The sequence below is a fragment of the Haliotis asinina genome, chromosome 10 (assembly GCF_037392515.1).
Source record: "Haliotis asinina isolate JCU_RB_2024 chromosome 10, JCU_Hal_asi_v2, whole genome shotgun sequence".
Taxonomy (NCBI): domain Eukaryota; kingdom Metazoa; phylum Mollusca; class Gastropoda; order Lepetellida; family Haliotidae; genus Haliotis; species Haliotis asinina.
The window spans coordinates 56083620-56108679 of record NC_090289.1 but is presented as its reverse complement, the minus strand read 5'-3'; the positions used below and the strand labels follow the sequence as shown (position 1 = coordinate 56108679).

The 25060-nt window shown below is 41.9% G+C and overlaps 1 protein-coding gene and 1 pseudogene across 1 annotated transcript; both read left to right on the top strand.

The window, feature by feature from the left end:
• Nucleotides 1-5518: 5518 nt before the first annotated feature.
• On the top strand, nt 5519-7889 carry LOC137298976 (uncharacterized). The gene is made up of 3 exons (XM_067831406.1): nt 5519-6275; nt 6541-6682; nt 7618-7889. The coding sequence occupies exons 1-2, from the start codon at nt 5519-5521 to the stop codon at nt 6675-6677; spliced, it is 894 nt and encodes a 297-aa protein (XP_067687507.1). The 3' UTR covers nt 6678-6682; nt 7618-7889.
• An 8458-nt stretch (nt 7890-16347) lies between these two features.
• On the top strand, nt 16348-17137 carry LOC137298795 (mucin-2-like; annotated as a pseudogene).
• The last annotated feature ends 7923 nt before the right edge of the window (nt 17138-25060 follow it).

Genomic DNA, 25060 nt, shown 5'->3' with positions numbered 1-25060 from the left:
AGAAGTTCCACCGCTCTCTAGGATTTACGTGGTGGTCGCATAGAGGAGGTGTGCCAAGGTGTGTGATGCACGGATAGTGATCACTTCCCATACTGTCATCATGGACCTGCCATTGGCAATCGTGGGCTAGATCGTTTGTGACAATAGCAAGTTCTAGGTCTGTCCATCCGCCCCTGATAGGACAATGTCTGGTTGGAGAGCCGTCATTCAGAATTACGAGTCCTCGTGACTCTACCCAGTCCTCCACCATCCTGCCGAAGCAGTCTGAGTGTTTGGCTCCCTCGTCCCACAGCGGGCTGTGGGCGTTGAAGTCGCCGAGGATTAGGCCTGAATGCCCGACCAGGTCGATGAATTTGTTAAGCTCATGGATGTTGGTGGGTTCGGCAGTCCTGTGATAGACATTTGCGATTTTAATTTCTTTGCTATTTGCAAACGTGACCGAGATGACTTGGGTTTCAAGGCTTCCCACCCTTGATACGACCACACTGGTTGTACAATTGTCGGCGACAAAAGTAACATGTACACCACCTGTCCGCCCCGTTCTATCTTTGCGGTATTGTATGAAGCCAGGCATGTTAATGTTTGTTCTCTTCCCCAGTTTCGCTTCTTGAATTAGTATAACATGGGGTGTCAGTGCCTTTTGCTGAACTAGGGCTTTGAGTTCGTGGCCGTATGACCTCAGGCCGTTGGCATTCCATTGCAGGATTTCCAAGTACATGATGACAGTATTTACCCAAGCTGTTTAATTGAGCTTGTTAATCTGCTGTTTGAGATAGGTTGTAGATTGCCCACAGGACAGCAATTTGGTGGCCAGTTCCCACAGAATAATGAGATTTGACCCCGCATTGCTGCCCTGTCGTGTGCCTAGTTTGAGTAAGGCGGCACAAACGAACTCAACCAGTGTGTCTGGGATTGTCTGGTTGTGGGCTGCTTGGGTGCTGTCTGTACCTGGTACAGCATGCCTCACGCCGGTTTGTGTGGTCTCAACAGTGTTGGGAGCCACTTTTGTTTGGCCTTTTTTGCCCGTTTTGCCTCTTGGCCTTCTCAGCTTGGGTTTGGTTTTACCCTCACACTTGACACTGGTTGCCGCAGTGTCGTTACGATTCTGTGGCTTGGCGGTTGGCTTATCCACATTTCCCGCCTTACCGCTTCCTTAGCAGCTTGTGTGTGCTTTTTTTGTAAAGTCTCCGTGTTTAGACTTTTTCTTTTTGTCTGCCTGCTCCTGCAGAAGTTCGAGAGGGCTGAGTGCCCTTGAACTTTGCAGTTCCTGCAATAGGGTGAGCAGTTGACCTTGCAGACACTCTCGGGCTTGGAGCATGTCCTGCATTTTGCCTCATTGTGGCAATTTGCCTTCACATGTCCATAGCAGAGGCACTTCACGCACTGCTTGGGTCGCTTGAGGTAGGGTAGTGTTGCCACTACCCTACCTGCCACTCTGATCGTCTCTGGCACCTGTGTGCCTAGTACGGTGAGTATTACTACTCTAGTGTTTTTCCCTTGGCTTTTAATCCTATACATGTCGCTGATAATAGGATCGCGCTGGGTTGGGTCGATTAGCTGTTGGTCGCTAAGCTTTTTATCTAGATGCACCGCGCATCTGGTGTGAGAGACCCACCCTGGCACTGTCCATATTACAGTTTCGCCAAGGATTTTTTTGGGGAGGCGTAAGGATTCATTTACGTTGTTGCCGCTAACAACGTATCCCTTGTTTGCTTTGTTTATTTTGTGGATGGCGATGGACTTACTAAGCTCCTCCTTAAGGGCTTGGGCAGAGACCCTGCTGGTGAGGGTGAGGTTGTAGTCTTTACAGTAGACTAGCCTCTCCCACGCCAGCTGTTTTGGAAGGTTAACCTTAGCCGGAGCTTTGGTTTGCTTAGTAGTGTCCTTGGATCTCTTAGAGTTCCTGATCCAAAGCTCGTTTATCTGCTCCCTTTCCGACAGGCTGAGCCCGCTAAAGCTGATTCCCCCTTGAGGCAATTTCATCGCGGCTTGCGCGTATGAGAAGTTTGCCGTGGCAAACTTTCTCTTTTTGGGGTTCTCAGCTTCTGGGCTGAAGTGCAGCTTTGTCTTCCCGGGACGGACCTGGTCAAGTTCGTTTTTCAGAACTGAGCTGTCTCTGATGGGGTTGGGCATTCCCTCATTTTCGGAATCAGAGTCCATTTCTACATTTGGTGGGGTAGTCACGGCTACCCCTATGTGTGTATGTTGGCCCCGAGAGCTGGTCGGGCTCTCGGGCTCGATCCCCGTTACTGACCTCTGGCTAACCCTACTTATAGCCCGCTGGCGGACCTCGGAGGGGAACTGCCTTAGCGAGACTTCGGTCTTTTGGTATTGACCCTTTACAAGCGAGAAGTGTGCTTTTGAAATTAAGATAATTACCGAATAGGGTGCCATGGGATAACAAATATATATATAAAGTACACATGTGCATAAAGCTGACAACATCCTCTTTACAATGATGCACATAAAAATAGACATAAGAAAACATATCAAGCGTAAAGTGCAGTTAACTGACTTCAAACTGCCTAACAATACTGGGTTGGTACACTTTAAATTCCAACATTTTCATAATAGTAATAGCTAAGTGTATCAACCGCACATCAATAAAAAGTACACATAATAAGGACTAGAATGATGTAAAATAACATAATATTGAAATATAATTTTAACCGTAGCGACAGCAATTTTACATACACCAAACACGGCCCTAACTATACTGAAGATAGCCACTAGGCTGTCACGTGATTAAGGGCGGGAGGTGGAATTCACGCAGCCGTAACAAATTCATGTATATATTCACTCTATTAATTTATTACCCTGTACAATTTGCTTGACAAAGTCATTAGTATCTATGTCGAAACGTCGCACTCACTGAATAAAAGTTGTATATCCATAAATCATAGTCCTCATTCGACAAAGTACGCAGTCTAGACTACCAGGTGTCCGACTTCCATTTATTGAGGAAGTCGCCGTGGATGAGCGGGTTAGGCGTCTGACTTTGAGTGCTGGCGATTAGTTCCCTGACTTTGAGGGGGCAGGTACGATTCCCGTATGGGCCTCACCCAAAAAAAGTGCTAGTATTTATACTTTATTAAGACAGTGTAATCCCAAATATGACATATGTTACATTTCACCACTTTCGAAATAGCATTGTGCTATCATCATATTTTGAACTTGGGTTAATTCTCGCGAAATAAAGCACCCGGGAGACAGAACCCAGTCAGAACTGTTGGGTGTGCACTCAGATGTAACGAAGACTTTTCATTGGATGGTTCATTTGCCGATACGCTAAGGGATGTTTATGTGTATATAGTGATGATTTGTTTAACTGGCATTTTAGTATGGTGAGTAATAAGAAAGTGAGATGGTTTTTTGTCACCAACTTCTTTTATTGTATATGATGCGACGTTCTGATATGGATTCGTCTACTGTTGTCAAGCACATCCTTCCAGAACCCTTACACAACTCTCACTGCAGAACACCCAACTCCTTCACACTCCTCCTGGATTGTCACAAAACACCCAGTGCACGACACCCATCACGTGTCAGCAGTGCAGGAGACGCGTGTCCTTAACACCCTATCAGGACTGTCACAAGAGCATCCAGTGCAGGACATCCAACTCTTTCATATCACACCTGGACTGTCACACAACCCCCAATGCAGGACACACGTTTCCACCAAAACTTTCAAACAACTCCACCTGAAATACATCCACCTCCTTCGCACCCTACCAGAACTGTTACACAACCCCTACTGCAAGACATTCATCGCCTTCACACCCCACCAGACCTGTCGAACCACACCGCGAGTGCAGGACACTCATCTCTTGCACACCCAATCAGGACTGTCACACATCCCCCACTGCAAGACACACATCGCCTTCAAACTCAAGCTCGCCTGTCACACAACATCCAGTGCTGGACACCCATCTCCTTCACACCCCACCAGGACCGTCACACAATAACCAGTGCAAGACACATATCTCCTTAACACCCCATCAGGACTGTCACACCACTGCAGCACATTAATCTCTTTTATATGAAACCAGGACTGTCACACAACGCACATCCATTTCTTTCACATTGCCCCAAGACTGTCACATAACCCCATTGAAATAAACTCAACTTCTTCCCATCCTATCAGGACTGTCACACTATCCAAAGTGCAGGACACCCATTTCCTTCAAATTCCACCAGGACTGTCACATACCATCCAATACAAGAAACCCACCTTCTTCACACCTGCAAGGACTGTTACACAACCCCCAATGCAGGGCAATAATCTCCCAGGACACGTACACAACGCCATTATAATACATCCATCTAATTCACACCATCTAATCAGGACTGTTACACTCCCAGTGCAGGGCACCTATCTCTTTCACACTCCACGATTATTGTCACACAACAGCCGGTGCAGGACACCTATCTTCTTCACCAGGACAAAGATTCAACCCCTACTGTAGGATATAAACTAAACTCCACGAGGACAGCGAATGAATCCCCCAGAAGGACATGCGCTTCTACCGCGAGTGCAAATTCACCTTCGACGTCCAACACTGTTACAAATTCACACAACTCGTTCGCCACCTCCTCCTTCCATTAACGACTGGCAAACCCTCTGCCCCATTACGATCGGTCTCCGTCACCTCACGGCTGTAATGATTCAGTTACGTTCTAACATAATGCAGCTCCTAATCTACTGTAACTGCAAATCCTTTAACAGATATGCACACTTTTGCTTTAGTTGGGCTATAGTTGGGGGAGAGTGCGCCTGTAGAAAAGTTGTTTATGTTACAGCAGTGTTGTACATAAGAAACAGGTGTCATTTTACCCTTGAATTAGTGCCGTATAACCAGGATTGTGTCACATACATTTGGCAAGACTACATACAACGTTTGCAGAGACATTGGCTCCGAATCAATCACTGTCTGTACGTTCCCATGATGTACGTGCCTGAGAGCGTGCACATGTAACAAATCACAGCTAATGTCCACAATGCAGAACAGAGAATAAGGATATAAGCTGGGCTCATATTTGGTGCTACATCATGACGTTACATCTTCTGCACAAAGCGATCCATTGTTTCTCTTCTCGTTCGTGATGTCAGCAAAGGTATGAAAGTGTAATTAACACATAACGTGGTTCAGTTAGCGTCTCCTCCTCCCCCTCCCAACCAAATAAAAAAAACCAAAAAAAAACTCTTACTCTAGCATGGCAATAAAAAGCAACATAAATTTAATCTTCTTACGAACCTAGCACATTTCATTCTGGCAATTCATGTTGACGTCAATTTTTTAAAACGAGCTCATGCTGTTTTATATCGTATGACCATCCAGAATTAACATATAATTGTGTAAAATAATCTGAGTTTGTGCCCAGTTACTGCCTACTTCTATGAAGTTATTGTTCACCTTCACTTGTACCAGTGGTGGCCATAAAACAGATTTATTGCAGCAGTGGAGTATATAAGAGATCGTCGACTGAGGCACATCACCACTTCTTCCTGACATCCAACATGGCAGCTCTTGCGGTTGTTCTCCTGCTATTGGCGTGCTCAGTCCAACTGTCCTCCTCCACACAGGTCCCTCGGGAGACGGTCCAAGAGCTATACGGGGTAGCCAGCAGCTATCCAGAGTGCACCAACATCTACTGGAGAAAACTGCGATATGCCAGAGGCATCGTTTTGGTTTTGAGAAGCGCATGCAGAAAGGATGAGGGGACTTTCCGGTCGGCCATGAACAACCTCCAATGTTCTGACATAACGACTGCCGTTTCTCGGTACTGTAGTCGAAAATACAGCAGGTTTTGGGCCACCAATTTGGTATGTCAGTTTGCCAGGAAGGTCAACGAGCGCTGTGAAGACAGAAGCCCTTTCTGTAAACTCGCTATCTCTCGACTATCTCAAACAGGGGCTGGCATAACGTGTGAAGGGTACGAACGCTATTGCAAAAGCTCCAGTTACCGGAGCCGATATTTCTTCAGAAGTGTATGTCGACTGACTGAACAATTCTATTCTCAATGCTGTGGAGACAATCCAATGACCGAACCAACAACTACACCTGCACCAGTGACAACGACATTAGGGGTCTCTACAACTGAGCCGCCGACAACTACTCCAACCACAACCGAAGTTCCAATGACAGACCCAACAACAACTACACCGGAACCGACGACAACGACACCAGAGGTCACTACAACTGAGCAGCCTACAACTCAACCCGCCTCCACTACGCCAGGATCAACCCTGCCAGAAGTGGCGGATAAAACATTCTGTAAGTACTTTGTCAGTTTTGCTCTACTTAGAGATTATGTTGTATGCATTCGTGCGATGGATATATGTGTACTCGGTCGTCTATTCATTTTCTAGAATACTCGCGTATCAGCTGATTTGCGTGAATTTATTGTACGATGATGTAATTCTGATTTCTGGTAGTATCCAAATTATGTAGCATTGGAGGCTGGTCTGTGTTGCATCTGTGAAAGGTAAAAAGATGTATCGTCAACTGGTGATGTACTATTTTCCATATGTTTTCACAGTAACCGCTTGCCAGCAACAGTGCGTTCGCAACGATCTGGTCGGTTCCCTGTGTACACAAGAAACTCTCCCCCAGGTGTCCTGTAACAACCTTGAACCTCCGGCGACTGATGGCTCGTACACCTGCTGCCAAGGTTAACAACGGTGAGCCTTAGAATCAAATGTTTTAGGGTTTACATCGTCATCAAACAAAGGTCTTCATGAATCGATTGGAACACGGTCATGCTTCAAGACTTTGCATAGAAAATATGTATTAGTTCAAACAATCAAACGACTGAAAAGGGTTCGTTTTAATAACCAGTTATGAAGTAGATATATCTTTGTCAATCTACTTAACTCTTGATCCCCGCACAGAGTAAGCTTTCATAGAACATGGATATAGCGAAATTTAGATCACTATTCGCTATTCACATTTGTCCTCCATCTTGTAGTGTAGAGATGTAGAGCCATATATACTGAGGACACAAATCTTTTTCTTGTACATTGACATAACATTAAAATTCTGAATTTATCAATCACATGTACAGACATTAGCTAGAACATGTTTAACAATCACAACAATCTCAACAATATGCAACTTAAGCACTATTGCAATTAAAATCTAAATGACCTACCTTAAATGCCAATTAATTTGCCTTAGTCTGCAACATGGGACCATTTAAGGGAATGTTCTCACTTCTAGTCCCTTCGCCGCCAACAAGGTGGATGTATACGGATAAGCTTAGGGCAGAGTGAGTTCGCTGAGTGAGTTCGCCACTGACGTCGTTAATTGGGTCTTTGGGTAGTAAATCAGTTCGCAATCGCGGTTAATTCGCTACTCACAAGATTGTTTTTCGCGTATAATTTTAAGATGACTATTGACCGGACTTTTAATTTGTTCGTTATATCCGTCTGTACGCTCTATCCTTGTTCGTTATATCCATATTTTACTGTATTTTGTATCTGTTACAAGGGTTCACCAATACGCTATTCAACTTCCCCAGATTTACTGTCAAAGTTATTTTGAAGGTAATGAATGCGTTTGTAGCTAGCAAAACCTTGAAGTGAGTATACAGTTTAACTGGGTGTCTATATTTCAGTGAACGTCTTCCCAACTGAACCGAACGATGAACTCTATCCGAATTTCATTTTCAACATTCGGAAAAGTTTTTGAAAAGTAAACCAGCATCCTCTTACGAAGGAGAGTTTCGTCCGTATGCAGACTGATTGTGGACATCAGCACTGTCAGCATTGGCAGAAGCCATGGTCATTACCACAGCACCTTTGCAGGCAAATATCAATGTACATGTACATTTCGACAAGAACTCTTCTCCTTCGCGAAACTTCCAAAATAAATCTTGTAATGCAGCAATTTGTTTTCTGTCTTCACTTCACGTTACATGTCCAGTTACGAACCTGCAAACCAAGTTGGCTTCATACGAGGTCGTAGTGTATATCTGTGATTCCAACTTGTTAATTTGCATATCATTGTGTTCGTATAGTCATAGGAAACTAGACACTAGATTGTGATTAATCAGCAATAATTATCTTAAGAGTTATTTCATCATCATCACGTTCAAGGCCTATATATTTCAGAATGTGGAATGAAGAACAGAAAGGAATATCTCCGCTACTATCGAAATAAGGCTGTCATAACAGCTATCCTTGTTTGATAGATATTGCAGTGTTTTCCTTCCGATCACAAGAGTTAGTTAAGGAGCTGTTACTGATGGGATCAATGCAATCTTTGCGGTTTCAAATGATACCAAAGACCTTTTGATGACTTACCTGGGCCCATTTTTAATTTTTCAAGGCATGTGGAATTTTTTTCTTTTGAGCGAGAACAGAAAACATCTTCTTGTGATTTATCCTGTTTCGGTATTGTTCCACGAGAGGGTGTCTCACCAGTACCATATATTACATTTCACGCCGCATGTGTATGACAAAATATACTAATACGATTTCTCACGTGAAACCTACGTCACAGATGAAAGGCTGTGACACATGATTGTCATGTCAGTGTATTTCGCTGGTGCACACCTAACACACTGACTGAAACTGGTGATCCACGCAGAGGAGGATCGATCCCGGACCACTCAAGGATGTTAATATTTGGTACATTTTCATACCTTCGCGAGTAATTATGAGGAGGACAAACCAGAATAAAGAGGCAAGGTGTTGACCATGTTTAACTGTCAACTGACCATGTTTAACTGACAGCATGTGCTGTCCACCCGGACTGTCGAAAATTGAAATTATAAAATTCGACGTTTCGGGTAATTAGGCGTTAACGTTATGGCGTTCGGCGCTCAGTGAAAATTGATAAAACGTTACAGCAAAACGCAGTTGTTCACAGGCACCATATTTCCACAGGTTTTTCAGCAACTGGATAAGTGGAGTTAGTGGAGAACTTCATCTTCGATGTAACCATATATATCTACACAACATATTGTGAGTTCTTTAACTGAGTCTAACTTTTGATGTTGTATGCGTGATACATTACATTCTTTATTGTGGCCATTTTTTGTTACAATATGCAGAAGGTCATCTGAATCTGCGCACTTCCCATACTAACCTCGTTTGGTTACTTACCTCCCTCCGTCTAGTTAACGTTTCTCATTTCAACAACAACAAAAACAGCAACAACAACATCATTGAGAAGGAAATGTGACAAATCTACTTAACTCAATCTCAAACATTTTTCTCATTTCAACAAATATAGTACTCATGTCTCCTCCCTCGGTAATTAGAGTAGAGCGGATTAGTGCAATCTAGGTTTAATTCAAAGAGTAGGCAAACTGGGAGAAATCAGCTATACAGGTACAGTATTTTATGAGTGAAGAGGTGCTGCATTATATGTTCATGGTCAAGAGTATTCAAACTGGGAGCAGTCATACTGCTAAGATATCTCTCCAAGGCAGTCAACACTCCGGGTGTTATTAGATTATTACAACAGTGTTGAGCATTGTCACAGTCCACTGCTTTTCGACGGTACGGGTGTGTGTATTCGATAAAACTTTCGACAGTACGGTAGTGAACTCGCCTTGTAGTATTAGTAGCGTAACAATGTTTTAACTCGGAGTTAAATATTGCAAAATGCAGAGACATAGAATCGGCTACAGAGACACAGACAGAAGACAGACAGACAGACAGACAGACAGACAGACTCCCACGGAGAAGAGAGGGAGAGAGAGGGGGGAGGAGGGACAGTCACCTTACGTCAGTCGTTTCACCTACCCACAGTGAGATACAGTAGTAAGGATGGTCATGTGGGTTTCCAGAACAATGTCATTTAAAGTTGATATCGAGTTGAATGAAGGCATTTCCAGTCCTAGTTTATGTCAGTTTTAGGTGTTTCTGTTTTTATTGCTTGGTCACCGTGGAGTGTACAAAAATAAAATGTCATTGTGTTGTTTAGAGTCATAGAGTGCTCTTCTTATGCCGTGAAAATTTATTGGTTGTTCGGGAATCTGTATTATTTAGCTGTTTAGAGGGCTGGACGTGTGGGTAAGTGCCCCGAGTTAAAGGATCCGTCTGTGTAAATGCGTCACCAGTTTGGCCAGTATTTGTAACCTAACGTTTTGTTTGTTTATGTGTTTTGGAAGGGAGTCATGGAAATCTACGAAACAGGCTGACTTTATGTGCTAGCGATTAGGTGCCTGAATCTGAGAGTGTGGGTTCGAATCCCGGATGGGACTCAACCACAAAAGTAGTAGAAATTGTACTTTACTAAGAAAGTGTAATCCCAAATGACATATGGCACGTCTGACCACTTTCTAAATGGCACTGTGTAATCACATCAGTGACGAGATAACAAGGATGGCATTCAACAAGGAAGCCTGTAGTTAATGGAGCTGATGGGAAGTGCCAGAGATTAGTTGATGACATTGTATCGAAGCAACGATTCTCCGACGTGATGTGATACGAAAAGACATTCGATCAACATTTGTCAAATTACTACGGGACAGTCCTCAAAGTCCAGGTACAGTAAGACATCCACCAAACATATGGGCTGATACGGTCGTAATAACCAGAGACTGCAGGACAATCACCTGAGATGTGACCTGAGACAGTATTTCAGTCACCTTACATATGACCTGATCCAGAATTGCAGTCACTTTACACATGACCTGATCCAGAATTGCAGTCACTTTACATATAACCTGATGCAGTGGCATAGTCAGCTAATAAATAACCTGAGACAGAAAGAGTTTCACAGAAGACACATGACCGGACGCAATATTGCAGTCACCCGACAAATGACCTGATACAGCAGGACAACAAGAAGTTTTTTTCACCATCATTGTTACAAATCTATATGCAACATATTTCATACAAACATACAAAAACATCAAGGTCAAATAACAGCCACTGTTGATTGTACAAGGGAACAAGTTGGAAACGGAGTCATAACGAAATTATTTCATGAACTCAATTAACCGTTACCACGTGAGTGAATTTAGAGATAGTCCTGGAACATATTTGATTCAATATTTTATCCTTACAACCGTGCCTTGTATCTCAGACGATCCTTCGTTCGTTATATTGTGACATCATCTTTTGGTGTCATGTTAACATGATAGGTGCATGTCAGTGTTGAATCAGAAATTTGAGTTTGACTTTGTTGGCGGCAATGTGCTGCAGGTACAGTGATGGTAGTATACCAGGCGAAATTCTACACCAAGTCTGCCCAGAGTCCGTCCTTCTTGAAGAAGCCTCGTGAGACGCGTTTTCATCATGCGTACTTGCAGTGCGTGGAACAGAATAGCAATCCTACGGAATCCTTTGCCTGGATGAAGTCGGCTGGTCTTAAATGTGAAATTGGCTTTTTGCTGCGCAGGACCAGTCACTTCCCAATCGCAACAGCCTAAATGTGAATTTAAAAGAAAACATTCCCATGAAATGTCGATAATGCAATGAATTTACAGAGACTGTCCAACACCTTGTCAGTGGACGCCCTTCCTTGACACAAACAGCATATCTTAAACGACATGACGAGTCTGATTTTACTACCATATACAGCATGATTGCGGCTTCGACTCAGAGGTCCATGCATGGTACGACCCTGAACATGTGCAGGACATGATCCTGAACATGGACAATGATGCTTTCAAACTCATAGTCAGCCTTAGAAGAATTCCAACCAACAAACCTCAACTTGCCCTTTTTGATAAAGCCAGTGAATTTATTTATATTGTTGAATTTTCTGTTCCTTTTGACAGCAACGTGATTGGAAACATTCAGGAAAAGCATGCCAAATACAAGTACACTGTCGTCAGGCTTCCCACTGGTTTTGGTGCCCCTGGTTTGGTACCTCCTGATTTCTTAGTGCGGATCCGGAGAGTGTCTTCCTGAGCATATATACTTTATCAAAATATTCATCAAGGCTTTCAAAATCAGAAAATGGGTACATGTGACAGTGAAACATAAAGAAGTTATTAAACTGCCATTCCAATATTTGTTGAAGATAAAAAGGGATATCAGAAAATATTATAGGCACATAAAAACGACTCCACTGTTTACCGACAGCAAACTGACAATCAGTTTGTGAGTGACACATACTGGATATCAAACTGAATAAGGTAAATATCCTGTTTTATCACTACGTAGTGCAGAAACGAGGGATCAGGTACTAACGCGGGTAGGCTGCACTGACTTTCTTTCAAGATCTGTTTATGTATCTGCTAGCAGGTTTTTCCCTAATGCTATGAACGTCTAAGAACTGGTTTCGTATAGGAGAAAAAACGCCTCCGAAGTTTTTTCTCTTGCTTATAAACCGTCATTTTAAATATTGCGTTATAAGGAATTAGGACCTCACTATACCGCGAACATTCGGAATGACAGCAATGTCGCAACTCTAATGCACAAGTTAGAAAACGCACGGGATTTTCACGCAGTGCACGTGTTTTTTGTGAGTGAGTCAGTTATATACCACGTGGTTACTTGAATCCGCTCATTGCTAACCATGTCAAACCAGAGCGAAGACGAAATGTTTTTAACACAGTCGCAGTTTAAGAAAGATGATGACAATGCTGCTGCTGCTGCTGCTGCTGATGATGATGATGATGATGATGATGATGATGATGATGATGATTTTCTGTTCCGTTTCGCGGCACCTTTGACTGAGGAAGATATTGAAAGGAAATTATCTCGATGTGTTCCAAGAACGACAAGGTACAAAAATGATTGGGCGAAAGGAGTATTCAGGCGATGGCAAGAAGAGCGTCGGACGAGGTCAATGGATGCAAACATCGCGCTGTCGTCGTCCGTCTTGACTGAAGACTTGCTGGATATGACTGCTAAAGATATAAATACAGCCCTAAAGTATTTCCTATTCGAGGCGAGGAAAGTGGACGGGACTTGCTACCCAGCTGTTACTGTGTATGGGCTATTCACGGCAATAGCGTCACACTTGAAAGCTAACAAATCTCCTTACAATCTGATGGAAGGCGAAGAGTTCCAGGACAGCAGACAGGCACTGGACGCATGCATGCGTGAGAGGTCCACAGCTGGTCTTGGAGCAGACGTGAGAAAACCTACAGAGGTGATAACTCGAGACGAGGAGAACACTCTGTGGGAGAAGGGGGCTCTTGGAGAAGGCACGCCGCAAAAACTCCTGGACACAGTCCTCTACTTAACTGGTGAGTTGCATTTTGCATTTGATTTCCCTGTCGAAAAGTCGGATATTAGCAATTTTGGCATTTACAATCAAACCTTCACATCGAAAATAAATGTGATTAACTGGAACAAAATGCCCGACTTCACTTTGAGGCAAACCAAACCAAACAAAGTTTGGATGGATATTTTGAATCCCGTGTTAAGACCAAAATAGATAAACATTATATAATTGTGTACGGAATATTATTTTCCAGGACTTAACTTCGCCTTGAGAGGTGGAAAGGAACATCGGAGTTTAAGACTACACCAACAACCTCAGATTACAGGCCCACATACAGACCAGAACGGCCGCAGGTACCTGCAGTATGTGGAAGACGTCTCTAAGACAAATGCCCGGGGAGTGAAAGACAGGAAACTGCAGAAGAAAAAGGTGCGAGCGTATGAAAATACCAAGAACCCGGAACGATGTTATGTGCGCCTTTTCATGAAGTACAAGTCACTTTGGTATGTATTAGATGTTTTCTGATACATTTCTGATACATGTTATACATTCTTTAGATATACCACTCATTTAATCACATCATGCGGGTGACTTGACCCATACTGCATGTAAATTGTCTTATAATTTTACTCCCTGATGATGATTGCACGCATTGGTTTAGGGGCATATAAATGACAAATGCAAACATTTCATACTTAATTGATTCTATGTCAACACAATTTAACTTTCCAGCCTACCATCTTCAACTCGAGCAAATGCGTTTTACTTCACCCCGATGAAGAAACCTAAGGATGGAAAATGGTACCTAGAGTCGCCCATGGGCCACAACACAATCCAGACAACGGTGAAGAGAATATGTGCTGAAGCCGGAATTGAAGGAAGGAAAACGAACCACTCGCTCAGATGCACTGCTGCTACCCGTCTCTACGAGGCAAACATAAGCGAGCAACAGATTTGTGAACAAACTGGTATGTAACTCAATGAATATCTGCAAAACACGAATGAAACTTGAAGTGACTGGGCCAAATTGCAATTTGGCGATTTTAAATGCTAGAACTTGTGATGTCAACATGTGTTATGGTTAACATGCCAAGATCCGGGTTCGAATCCCAATGATGGCCCCAAGCAAAGCGATTACAATATCATATAAATTGCTTTTCAAACGGTTATGTACAATTTGCAATGACTTATCAAGATGAATTCTTTTATTGTAGGTCACAAAAGCGAGGCAGTGAGGGTTTACAAGAGAACCAGTGATCAACAACAAGCAATGGCGTCAGATGTTCTCTCATGTTCAGCTCCAAAGAAAACTCAGACGTCTGCGACAGTGTCGGTTCCTACTTCAGAGGGAGATTCCGGTACAACACAAACTGTCGCTCACGGAAGTGTTACAATGACGTTCAATTTCAATTAAAACACTGTTGTCAGAGTTTTTGTTTTTCCTTTCCTGTGAATGCAGATTTCGGTGGCTGATCGCTCCAAACCGGTACTTTCGGGACGAGGGTTTACTCCTAGTAAAACCTGGGAATAGGTTTTACTTAAATCTAGTTAAACCTATTCCCAGGTTTTACATTGGGAGTAAAACCTCTTACCGGGTATTGGTGCAAGTAGAAAGGATAATGACCATTAAAGGCAGTGATCAGAATTAGGTTTATAAAACAAGGTCCAAAGTCGTGATGGAAATGAAGTAACATTCTAAGGGGCGTTAAGTGAAGGCAGTTGAGTGCAGTCCTGAGTATGCAAAGAACACGTTTTATATGAACATTTATAGACTGAAGGTGTATTTGCTGTGTCCTGTTATTGATAACTATGAGATTTCCTGATGAGTGTATGGCAGAATATTGAAACATGGCCTGACTTGTTCACAGCGTGCAAGCATACTTCTTACAAGTACAAAATGACTCAGATGATTGCTATGTCTCTAATTTGAATAGGCTACACTTTAACGTTCAATTTGCGTTATTAATGTGTTAATAAGATGGGATGTAGCTGTACTTCGTGCCATGTCTATGTCCATTGCATTTATGAGTCAGATCGTATGTAACTATCTTGATGGTCTGCGAGTGACAAAAGTGATAAAAATGTGTAGATATATGTATCTGGACAGTATATATGTCCATATTGTCAAGATCACAATTATTATAATGTATGTTTAGTGTTAACTTTGAAGGGTGACAGGTTCGGAGTGAGGACTTGTGACCGAGGGCAATGATCTGCATTAAGTGGATGAGGTGGTTGAAGAAGGTCACAGGAACCCACGCCCAGACTCGGTTATACGTCTCAGAGAGTTCAACTGCAGTTGTTGGGCTTGGTCGCTCTTCATTGAGCCTCCTCTGAATCTCCTCCCACAAGTGTTCTACCGCGTTTAAGTCTGGACTGAGGGCAGACCATAGAAGGATTGATGTCGGATTGATGGAGAAAGCCTCTAGCTGCTCTGGCAGTATGGGCACGTGCATTGTCTTGCTGGAAGACGTTGTTTCCATGACGACCAAAATGTGGCACGACCAAAGGTCTCAGTGCTTGATCAATGTAGCCGGCAGATTCTCTATCAGGACCAATATCATGGAATACCACAAGGACTAGTTTGTAACTGAGAGCAATAGCACCCCACACCCTTATGCTCGATCTTCCAACGACACAACGATCTGCAAAACGCTCCCCGCGTCGTCGATACCCTTGTACAATGCCACCAGCCGTCGACACGCAATGCCTGTTTTCGATAGACAAGACTACAGATCCACGCTTCAGGTGACGTCATTTCCGATGATGCGTGGCCCACTGGAGACAAGCACGCCGATGTCAAACAGTGAGGATTGGACCCCGGTAAGACCTGCGACCTCTGACATCTGCCTCAGTGACTGGTCTCTGGTGATTGTGATTGCCAATGGTTGAAAGTGCAGTTTGCAGTAAGGCAGCCCCAGCGAAACGATTTTGCAGGTGATGACGGACAATCTGCCGATGTTGATAATCTGGGTATGTTGTCACTGTGGAACAGCGAATGGTTCGGTGCTAATTCTATCAGCTCTTCTGATACGGATGACACCTCGCGATGCACGTGCACTGTCAGTTTGCTGAAACACGCACTAAAACCTCCTCCCATCATTATTTTAATAACTGCGATTTAACGACAGCAAGACAGATCTATCGCAGACCACGACTATATAGGAGATCGTCGACTGAAGCACATCACCACTTGTTCCAGACATCCAACATGACATCTCTCGTGATTGTTCTCCTGCTATTGGCGTGCTCAGTCCAACTGTCCTCCTCCATAAGACCCCTGAGGAGTCGGTCCAAGGGCTATACGGGGTAGCCAGAAGCTACATCTATTGGAAAAGACATCGATATGCCAGAGGCATCGGTTTGATTGTGAGAAGCGCATGCAGAAATAATGAGGTCATGCCATGAACAACCTCCAATGTTCTGACATAACGACTGTCGTCTCTCGGTACTGTAGTCGGAGATATATCAGGTTTTGGGCCACCAATCTGGTGTGTCGGTTTGCCAGGAAAGTCAATGAGCGCTGTGAAGAAAGCGGTGACAGAAGCCCTTTGTGTAAACTCGCAATCTCTCGAATGCCTCGACGGTGGGCTAGTATAACGTGTGAACGGTACGAAAGCTATTGCAAAAGGTCTAGTTCCCGGATCCCATATCATCTTAGATTTGAGTGCCGAGTGACTGGCCAATTCTATTCTCAATGCTGTGGAGACGATCCAATAACCGAACCAACAACTACACCTGAACCAGTGACAACGACAACAGAGGTCCCAACCACCGAGCCGCCAACCACTACACCACCCACTACCGAAGTTCCATTGGCAGAGACAACAACTACACCTGAACCGACGAAAGCGACAACAAAGTCCACTACAACTGAGCTTAGCACGTAGCCCGTCACCACAATGCCAGGATCAACCCTGCCAGAAGTGGCGGTTACAACATTCTGTACGTATATCTGTCTGTTTGCAATACTTAGAGATTATGTTTTCAACATTCTCTAACACTTGAGATGGGCATGTGTGTACTGGGCGACCGTCTATATATTGTTTAAAGGGGCTCTGACGCGGAGCGAATAATGTTTCTCACCAATGGTCTAATTACGAAATCAAGCAGCAAATTAATCAGCACCCGCTCCCTCAACCGTGACAGACAAAAGGACAGGGATCCAGTCCACATTAGCTGAATTTCTTCACCCTAAAATGTGAGGAGGCCGGATGCCCATCATATGCCGTTTTTTCAAAATATCTATGGTATAACTTATCCGATTGTAACAAAATATCCCAGCAGTGTATTTTCTTCTGATGCCTGGATGGTATAGTGACTGATTCAATCCTAATTCTGTGTTTTTACCTGGATATTTAATCATGTCATGTGAAAATATGATGTCTACATACACCTAGCAAGCCATTTGTTTCATATAAGTCCGAAAGATTGAAAAGCTTTATATTTAGATAGTTTTGAGGGTTGGCCCAGCTGTCATAGCAAACTAAATTTTAGTAGCTACGACACTGGTTTATTATCTATGATAATAAAAACATACAGTTGATTTATCTAAATTCGTAAACTATTAACAACGACTTTGCCATTTGTAGAGAAATGTGGAAATCTTCTTACGTAAAAAAACTGATTATACCCATTTACCCAAGTACACAGCAAATACCTATTTCTTATGTAACAACGAAGTTCCGTTGGTATCCGCAAATCGGTTTCAGCCCATAAGTGTTTTCAGGCTGAATGCCACACAGAGATTACATCTTCCTTGCTGTAACTCGCGTTTGATTGTATAAACCTACACGTGTTATTTGTCATCATTCAATTGATGGTCAGTTAATAAATTTATAACGGGTATAAATAGTGGTAACACCACTAAAATTACTCGACATAGGTTCCCATTTGGCATTTCTCCTGTCTGGAGTAAATACTCAACATTATAAATTAAGGTCTGTAGTGGCAAATGTATTGCATGTTATGTAATATGTGCATGTAAGTGATGCAAGAGGGTTTATCAACTGAGTTACAAAAAGAAACATCGATCAAAGGATTAACCGATAACACAGTGATTGATTAATTACTTCCATAGCGGATTTGTCAAAAAGGCGGTGTTTATGAGTGTAGATTTACGTAATCTATACTGAATACACCCTGTAAAAAAACAACATCCTTCCTACAAAGAATTAACCGCCACTGCCTTGACTGATTGATTGTTGTTCATTATTGCCTAACTAATGACGGACATCATACAGTTAGTTGCCAGGTGTGCTGTCCTGGGTGACCAGTGAGATTATGTATACTTCAGTGTGAAGCATTCTCAAACGATTCAGTTTGTGGAATACCTCCGGTACTTTTGAGCCTACTGGATTGCACGCGCGCTGATTTGTGTCTCTTAAGGGAAACGATTTTCAGTAGAATTATTCTAAGCGAGTGAGTGGGTTGGGTTTTACTCCAGGAATATCACAGTAAGGGACACCAGGTTCAATCTACATTGAAGATTTTGTGATTAGAAAAACACCTCATCTAGGTTTCTTTGTTTCAGTGAACATGTCCACATCTAAACCAGATGTCAAACTCCATCCGAAATCAGCATCTTCCTATAGAACAGAGTCTTGGCCGTATGTAAAGTGATTGTGGACATCAGTTGCCAACAGTTAAGGTCAGGTTTAGTTTCGGCAGCACTATCAGCATTGACAGAAGCCATGGTAATTATAGACACGAACCCTTCGTTTACTCTCCATAATGAAAATAAAACGTGTAGTGCGCAATTTTGTTTTTTGTCATCATTTCATATGACAAAGCAGCAAACAAGGTAGCCTTATAGTGTATATATGTGATTGCATCAGGTTAACTCTCACATGTCACTGAGGCCGTCTAGACTAGATCTAGTAAAGGTAAACTAGACATTACATTGTGATTAATCCGCAATAACTGTTCTAATAGTGATTCAATGTCATCATCACGTTCCAGGCCCATTTCAGAATCTGTATAAACTTTGGAATACCTCCGCTACTAACGAAATAAGACTGCCATGGTAGCTATTGTTGTTTTAAAGCCATTGCAGTGATTTCCAACAGTCATATTTCAGTTAACAAGCTGTTAGCGACAGGATCAATAACATCCTGGTGGTTTCAAATGATGCCAAAGACCGTTTGATGATACGCCTGGAATCCTTTGTAAATTTTCAAGGCATGTAAAATTTGCAATTTAAACAAGAGCAGAAAAATGTTCGTGTTGTGATAAATACTGTTACGGTACTGCGCATCTCTTGTGTCGAACACAATGAGTTGTTATCACTTCTCCCTATTAATTAAATGCGGCTAACTAACTAAATATATAAATAAATACAACGCCAAGACTTTATAATGGTTTTATATTTTATTAGTATTTATTACAATGGTTCGAAGGGGACTACCAAAGGATGAAGATGTAGGGCTAATTACCTATACATCAAATTATTGAAATGCACGATGCGGGGATGTTAAGCAGGGCTACTTGGCCACAGCCTGACATTCACTAAACCGTCATAAGTCGACTTCTTCAAAACCACCTTCAAACCAATAAGGTTAAGGACTGACCAAGCCAGGTCAATCCCGATCGGCGTCTCAAGTTGAGGTTCAGAATTTAGCAAGCCTTGTAAGACGGTAGTCGTTCGCTACAAGTAGCCTCCTGAAGCACTCATGGCTCCCCAACAGACGTGGTCTGTGCAACAAGTCTGTAAAAACCCATAAAAAGGCGTCAAGCGTTCAACCTTGACAATCTTCACAAGAGAGTGCATTTGGAATGGTGTTTACCCCATGTCATTAGACGTTGACATCATGGGGCAATACGGCATGGTCGGATGAGAGTCAGCAATAAATGGAACTGATGGAAAATGGCAATAAACAAATGGTATCTAGGGATTAAACCAGGCTTAAATGGCGTATTGATACAATAAAAAACCAAAAATGACAAGTTCCGATAACACCTTCCCTCAGCTTTTGGCAAATTAAAATAGGACAGTCACCTTTATTGACATGATATAGTAGCACAGTTACCTAACAGAGACCTGATACAGTAGGATAGTTACTTAGGAAATGACCTGATAAAAAAGGACAGTCACCTTACATGAGATTTGATAAAGTAGGACAGTTACCTAACATGACCTGATAAAGTAGGACAGTCACCTAACTTGATAAGTAGCACAGACACTTAACAAATGACTTGATTTAGTAAGATAGTCACCTTACCTATCACCTGATAATGTAGGACAGTTACCCAACACCTACGATTATCTAGTGGACTGCGTCCAGTGGGAGTTAGCCATGCCAAACCATGACCGACACCCAACCAAATGGGTTATGTGTGGCCACAGTTACATCTGTGGATTGCTCTCCATTGAGACGATAAATCACGGACAAATTGAACATTCAATTCAAGCAAAACGAAGATTTTTCAAATTTTAAGACACAGCGTTATCAATTGATTGACCTCCATTAATTATACTTACGGTGAAAAGTAAATGTGCATATGTTTGTATCAGGAAGGTGTATATGTATGAATGCAACAAATAATTGTGTGCATGACTAAGTGTAAGGCGGTACGCAATAATGTAAAAAGATTTTCTCATAAGATGGTGTTTTTATTATGATTGTATATTTTTCTTAACATGTTTTTCGGTCTTAATTCACTGTTATTATCAAACTCAATCACCAGAGGTTTTTTGTCTGATAAAAAACATATCGATCAGACGCACCTGAATAGGGAGACCTGGTAACACGTTCCGTGCGACATCGTGAAAATGAAACTACACTTGCATATCGTGACATCCCGGTAAATGAAAGCTCTAAATGTGATTCCACAAAATGCGTTAGACATAATTGTTAACTCAGTCCTCTGATTTCATTTTTAATTATTAAAGTGAACTAAAGTGTTTGCTGTATGGAAGCTCTGTGGGTGTGCCGTTTCTCTTGTGGCTAAATATACATGCATGTGTGCTTGTATATAGATTAAAACTCCACACCTGTTTCTATGTATGCTGTCAGAACCGTACACACGTGCGCCTGTTTGTATCGATACGTTATCTGTGGAGACTTGTATGTACAAGGGATATGTTTACGGTCTGTTCTAAGACCAATCTGAGCTACTTACGACTACATGACAAATGCCGTAAGAGCTGTTTCATGAGACGGGGAACTTAAATGTTGTCAGCGATAATTCAAAGTGTTGTTGTGATGTGAGGAACTGATTAATTGTCAAGAATACCACAAACCTTTTCGCTGTACATTATAGTGAGTGAGTGCGTGTAGTTTTACACCGCACTCAGCAGTATTCCAAGTATAAGGTGGCGGTCTGTAAATAATTGAATCGAGACCAGACAACCCAGTGATCGACAGCATGAGCATCAATCTGCGCGATTGGGACCCTATGACATGTTGCCAACCAAGTCAGCGAGCCTGACTACCCGACCCCTTTAGTCGCCTCTTACGACAAGCACAGTCGCCTTTTATGGCAAGCATGGGATGCTGAAGGCCATGCTACCCTGGGGACCTTCACGGGTCCGGTAGTAATGACAGCTACACACATTGCGATAAGCCTTCAGTGAGGGTTGTGATGGAACGTTTACCTCTTTTTTTTGAGCGTTACCCTTATTTTATCAGTTATTTACTTGACTTTCAATTTAAATGTCTGGTAGAAAGATTTGTTGACAATACTTCTAATCTTTACTAGCTACGATAGATTTTACACCCCTGCTATCAAGTTATCAGAGTATAGACGACTTTCTATTGGCGTCTTTGTCAACTAGTCACTGAGTAAAGCTTATCGGTTGATAAAAAACAGACATTGATAATTTTGTGTGTCTCAATTTCACAAAAGATATATTCTCCACTAAAAGAAATAATAATTTAATTTAATGGTCATACGTACCATCAGCAGGTTCGTCCTATTATAATCACACTAAGTCAAAATGTAACCTTGATCAAGTTCATAACGTTTTAGTGTCTAATCTGGCGCAATTAAGGATTCGCATACATTATTGTGCGGGAAGTTGTACCAAGCCTGACAATTTACAGAGGTGTTTCCTTCATGAGTACTCTTGACAAAGTATTTAATACTGTTCTAAATAATCGACTATCAAAATGGGCAAATATGAAAGGTAGTATTCCTGAATCGAAAGCAGTTTTTAGGAATGCTCAACGTCAGATCATATATTTACACTACTTGCCCTATAAGAAGAAAAGTTATCTCACCGAAAGCGGAAGTTATATGTTGCCTTTGTCGATTTTCACAAAGCTTTCGATTCTGTTGATCGTTCAAAACTTTGGTACTGATTTAAGTAATACCAGGCTTAAAGGGAAAATATACTTAGTTCTGGAAGCAATGTATGATAATGTGAAAGCATTCGTACGCTGCAGTGATGATTTAAGTACATCTTTTGACTGTCCGATCGGCTTGAAACAAGGTTTTGTTCTCAGTCCCATCCTCTTTTCTCTATTTTTATTAATGAAATATACGAGGAAATCACGGTAAACGGAAAACATGGTGTCCAAATGTTTCCAGATGTTATAGAAATCTTATTACTATTATTTGCCGATGATGTTATTCTTCTATCAGAATCAGTTGTTGAGTGTCAGACACAATTAAAAATTTTAGAAAGTTACACAAACACATGACACCTATCCGCAAAGCTTCATAAAACACATAAACACCCGAATTCAAACGAGCCATAACTGATCGAACATCAACGGCTTAGCTACTTATGACGTCACCAAACAACGGACTTGATAATGGCCCGGCGTCAAGCATTCTGCGGGCATTATCAAGTGACAGTGGCCGCTCTCATTTATGATAACAAACGGGCGTTTTAATGATAACTCTATCCATTTTAGATATACTTAGGAGATAAACATAATGTCCATAGGTATTTACAGAAATGGCAGCCAAGCTGCGGTAAGAGAAAGATGGAGTTTCGATAATGTAACTGTAATAAATTATAACTGTCAGAAATCAGCACATATATCTTGGTTTTATGTTTAATACAACCATTAATTGAAAAGAATCGGTTGCTGAACTGGCTTTGGGAGCAAAGAAAGGATTAATTAGTTTATTGTCAATCATGTCACTTTGCTGTGTTGACACCCAAAATATTTTTAAGCTATTTTGATTCACAAATACAGCCTATCTTACCCTACGGATCCGACATATGGGGATGTCAGCGTTTTGAAAGTATTAAAACATACATCTATTAGTGTGTAAAGTTTCTTGTGTGCAGAGCAGTCAACACCTACATGTATGATATATGGCGAATGTGGAAGATGACCTATGGATATCAATTCCTATAGTGGGTTCACAAAATACTGGCTGAAAATTATATGTGTGCACGAAAATAGACTAACTATAAAGGCTGACAATATGCTTGTTTATCTGGATGAGTTGGATAAAGTACCATGGACATCTCACATCAGAAATGCCCCTTTTACTGTTACTTTTCGTGTGGCTAAATCAGTAAGTTGATGATAATGTTGATAATGTTGATAATGAAGGAATATGTGCAACGACACATATAAAAGGATTTGCCCCTTGTGTAAATTTTCTCATTAAAAGGAAATCCATTTTTCATTTCTCCGTCCATCTTACACAGCATTATATTCCTGAATGTTACCTCCTCAAGTCACTTACTGAAGAATTTAAACAAATCCTGTCTACTTATGACAACTGTATTACCTTAAACCTATCACACTACATCTACCATGCAGCGTGTAAGCGTGATATTCTGTTACAAGCATCTCCGTATTCAAACAGTATGTGAATGTATAATGTATTCTGATGTATTAGTGTATTTGGGCCAGGGCCTAAAATATAATACACATCTTTGACTACTGACGGCTTAAAGGTGATTCACAAACAAAAGAGTTCGCATCGAAGATCAAATCTGAAGCACATCTGCCAGTCATTGATTGAAATGTTCAAGCAAGGCAATACACATGAAAAAGTTAATCAGGTTAGTTCACGTCAAAACGTTGGAATGAAATGTTCTATCCAAAGGCAAATAGGCCACAATCTCTACAGAAGCCTTGATTTGTCAACCCGACATTTGCCTTCAGTGTGAAGCAATAGTTGAGACCATTTTGGCAAGCATATAAAAGCCATATCAACAGTTCATTCAGCACTTCGTAATCGACAAAAAACTCACTTCAGTGGACATTTCACTATATTCCATGTCTTTATCGAATGTCCAAAGGGAATCAACGTTCAACATTGTGCACGACAAGTAAGAAGTACAAATCATAGTCAAGACGAATCAAGACGATATCGTGCACACACATTGTGTTTATCGTATCTATGTCCTGATTTCTGGCCTCATTATAAAGTATGTTTTTCTCAACTCATTCATGTTCCCTTAACTTCTGAACATATCTGCATTATGGAAAGGTCATAGGTCCTGTTCGCAACGCCTGTCACAGAAATAAATTTTCGGTAACTCAAACTTGATCATAACAATCAATTGTAACACATCTATTGAATCCCTGGCCGTGCGTGACCGGAGCAATGGTCGGAACAGATGTTTTCAAAGTGTTTTTTAATTATTGCCTGTAGTGCATACATGGTATGGTTCAGGAAACCGTTTAGGCAAAGTCAGTTTGCTACTTTTCCCACACATCTGTAAAAATCATGGAAGCACAAACACTTACGTCCAAACAAGGTATTACCCAGTGATTTCAATTCAAGACTGCACACGTTTAAACACCTTTTCTACCCATGATAACTAAGAGAAAATGACCACATGTTTCAGTAAGGTGACCGAAGTTCGTGCCCAATTACTGCCCACGTCTGGCATGTTATTGTTCTCCTTCACGTGTAACGTGGCGACAACAAGACAGATCTATTGCAGACCACGACTATATAAGAGATCGTCGACTGAAGCACATCACCACTTGTTCCAGACAACCAAC

Coding starts and splice junctions, on each gene's coding strand:
- LOC137298976 (XM_067831406.1), top strand. CDS start 5,519: ATGGCAGCTCTTGCGGTTGTTCTCCTGCTATTGGCGTGCTCAGTCCAA. Junction 6,276..6,540: donor AGTGGCGGATAAAACATTCT/GTAAGTACTTTG, acceptor ATGTTTTCACAG/TAACCGCTTGCCAGCAACAG.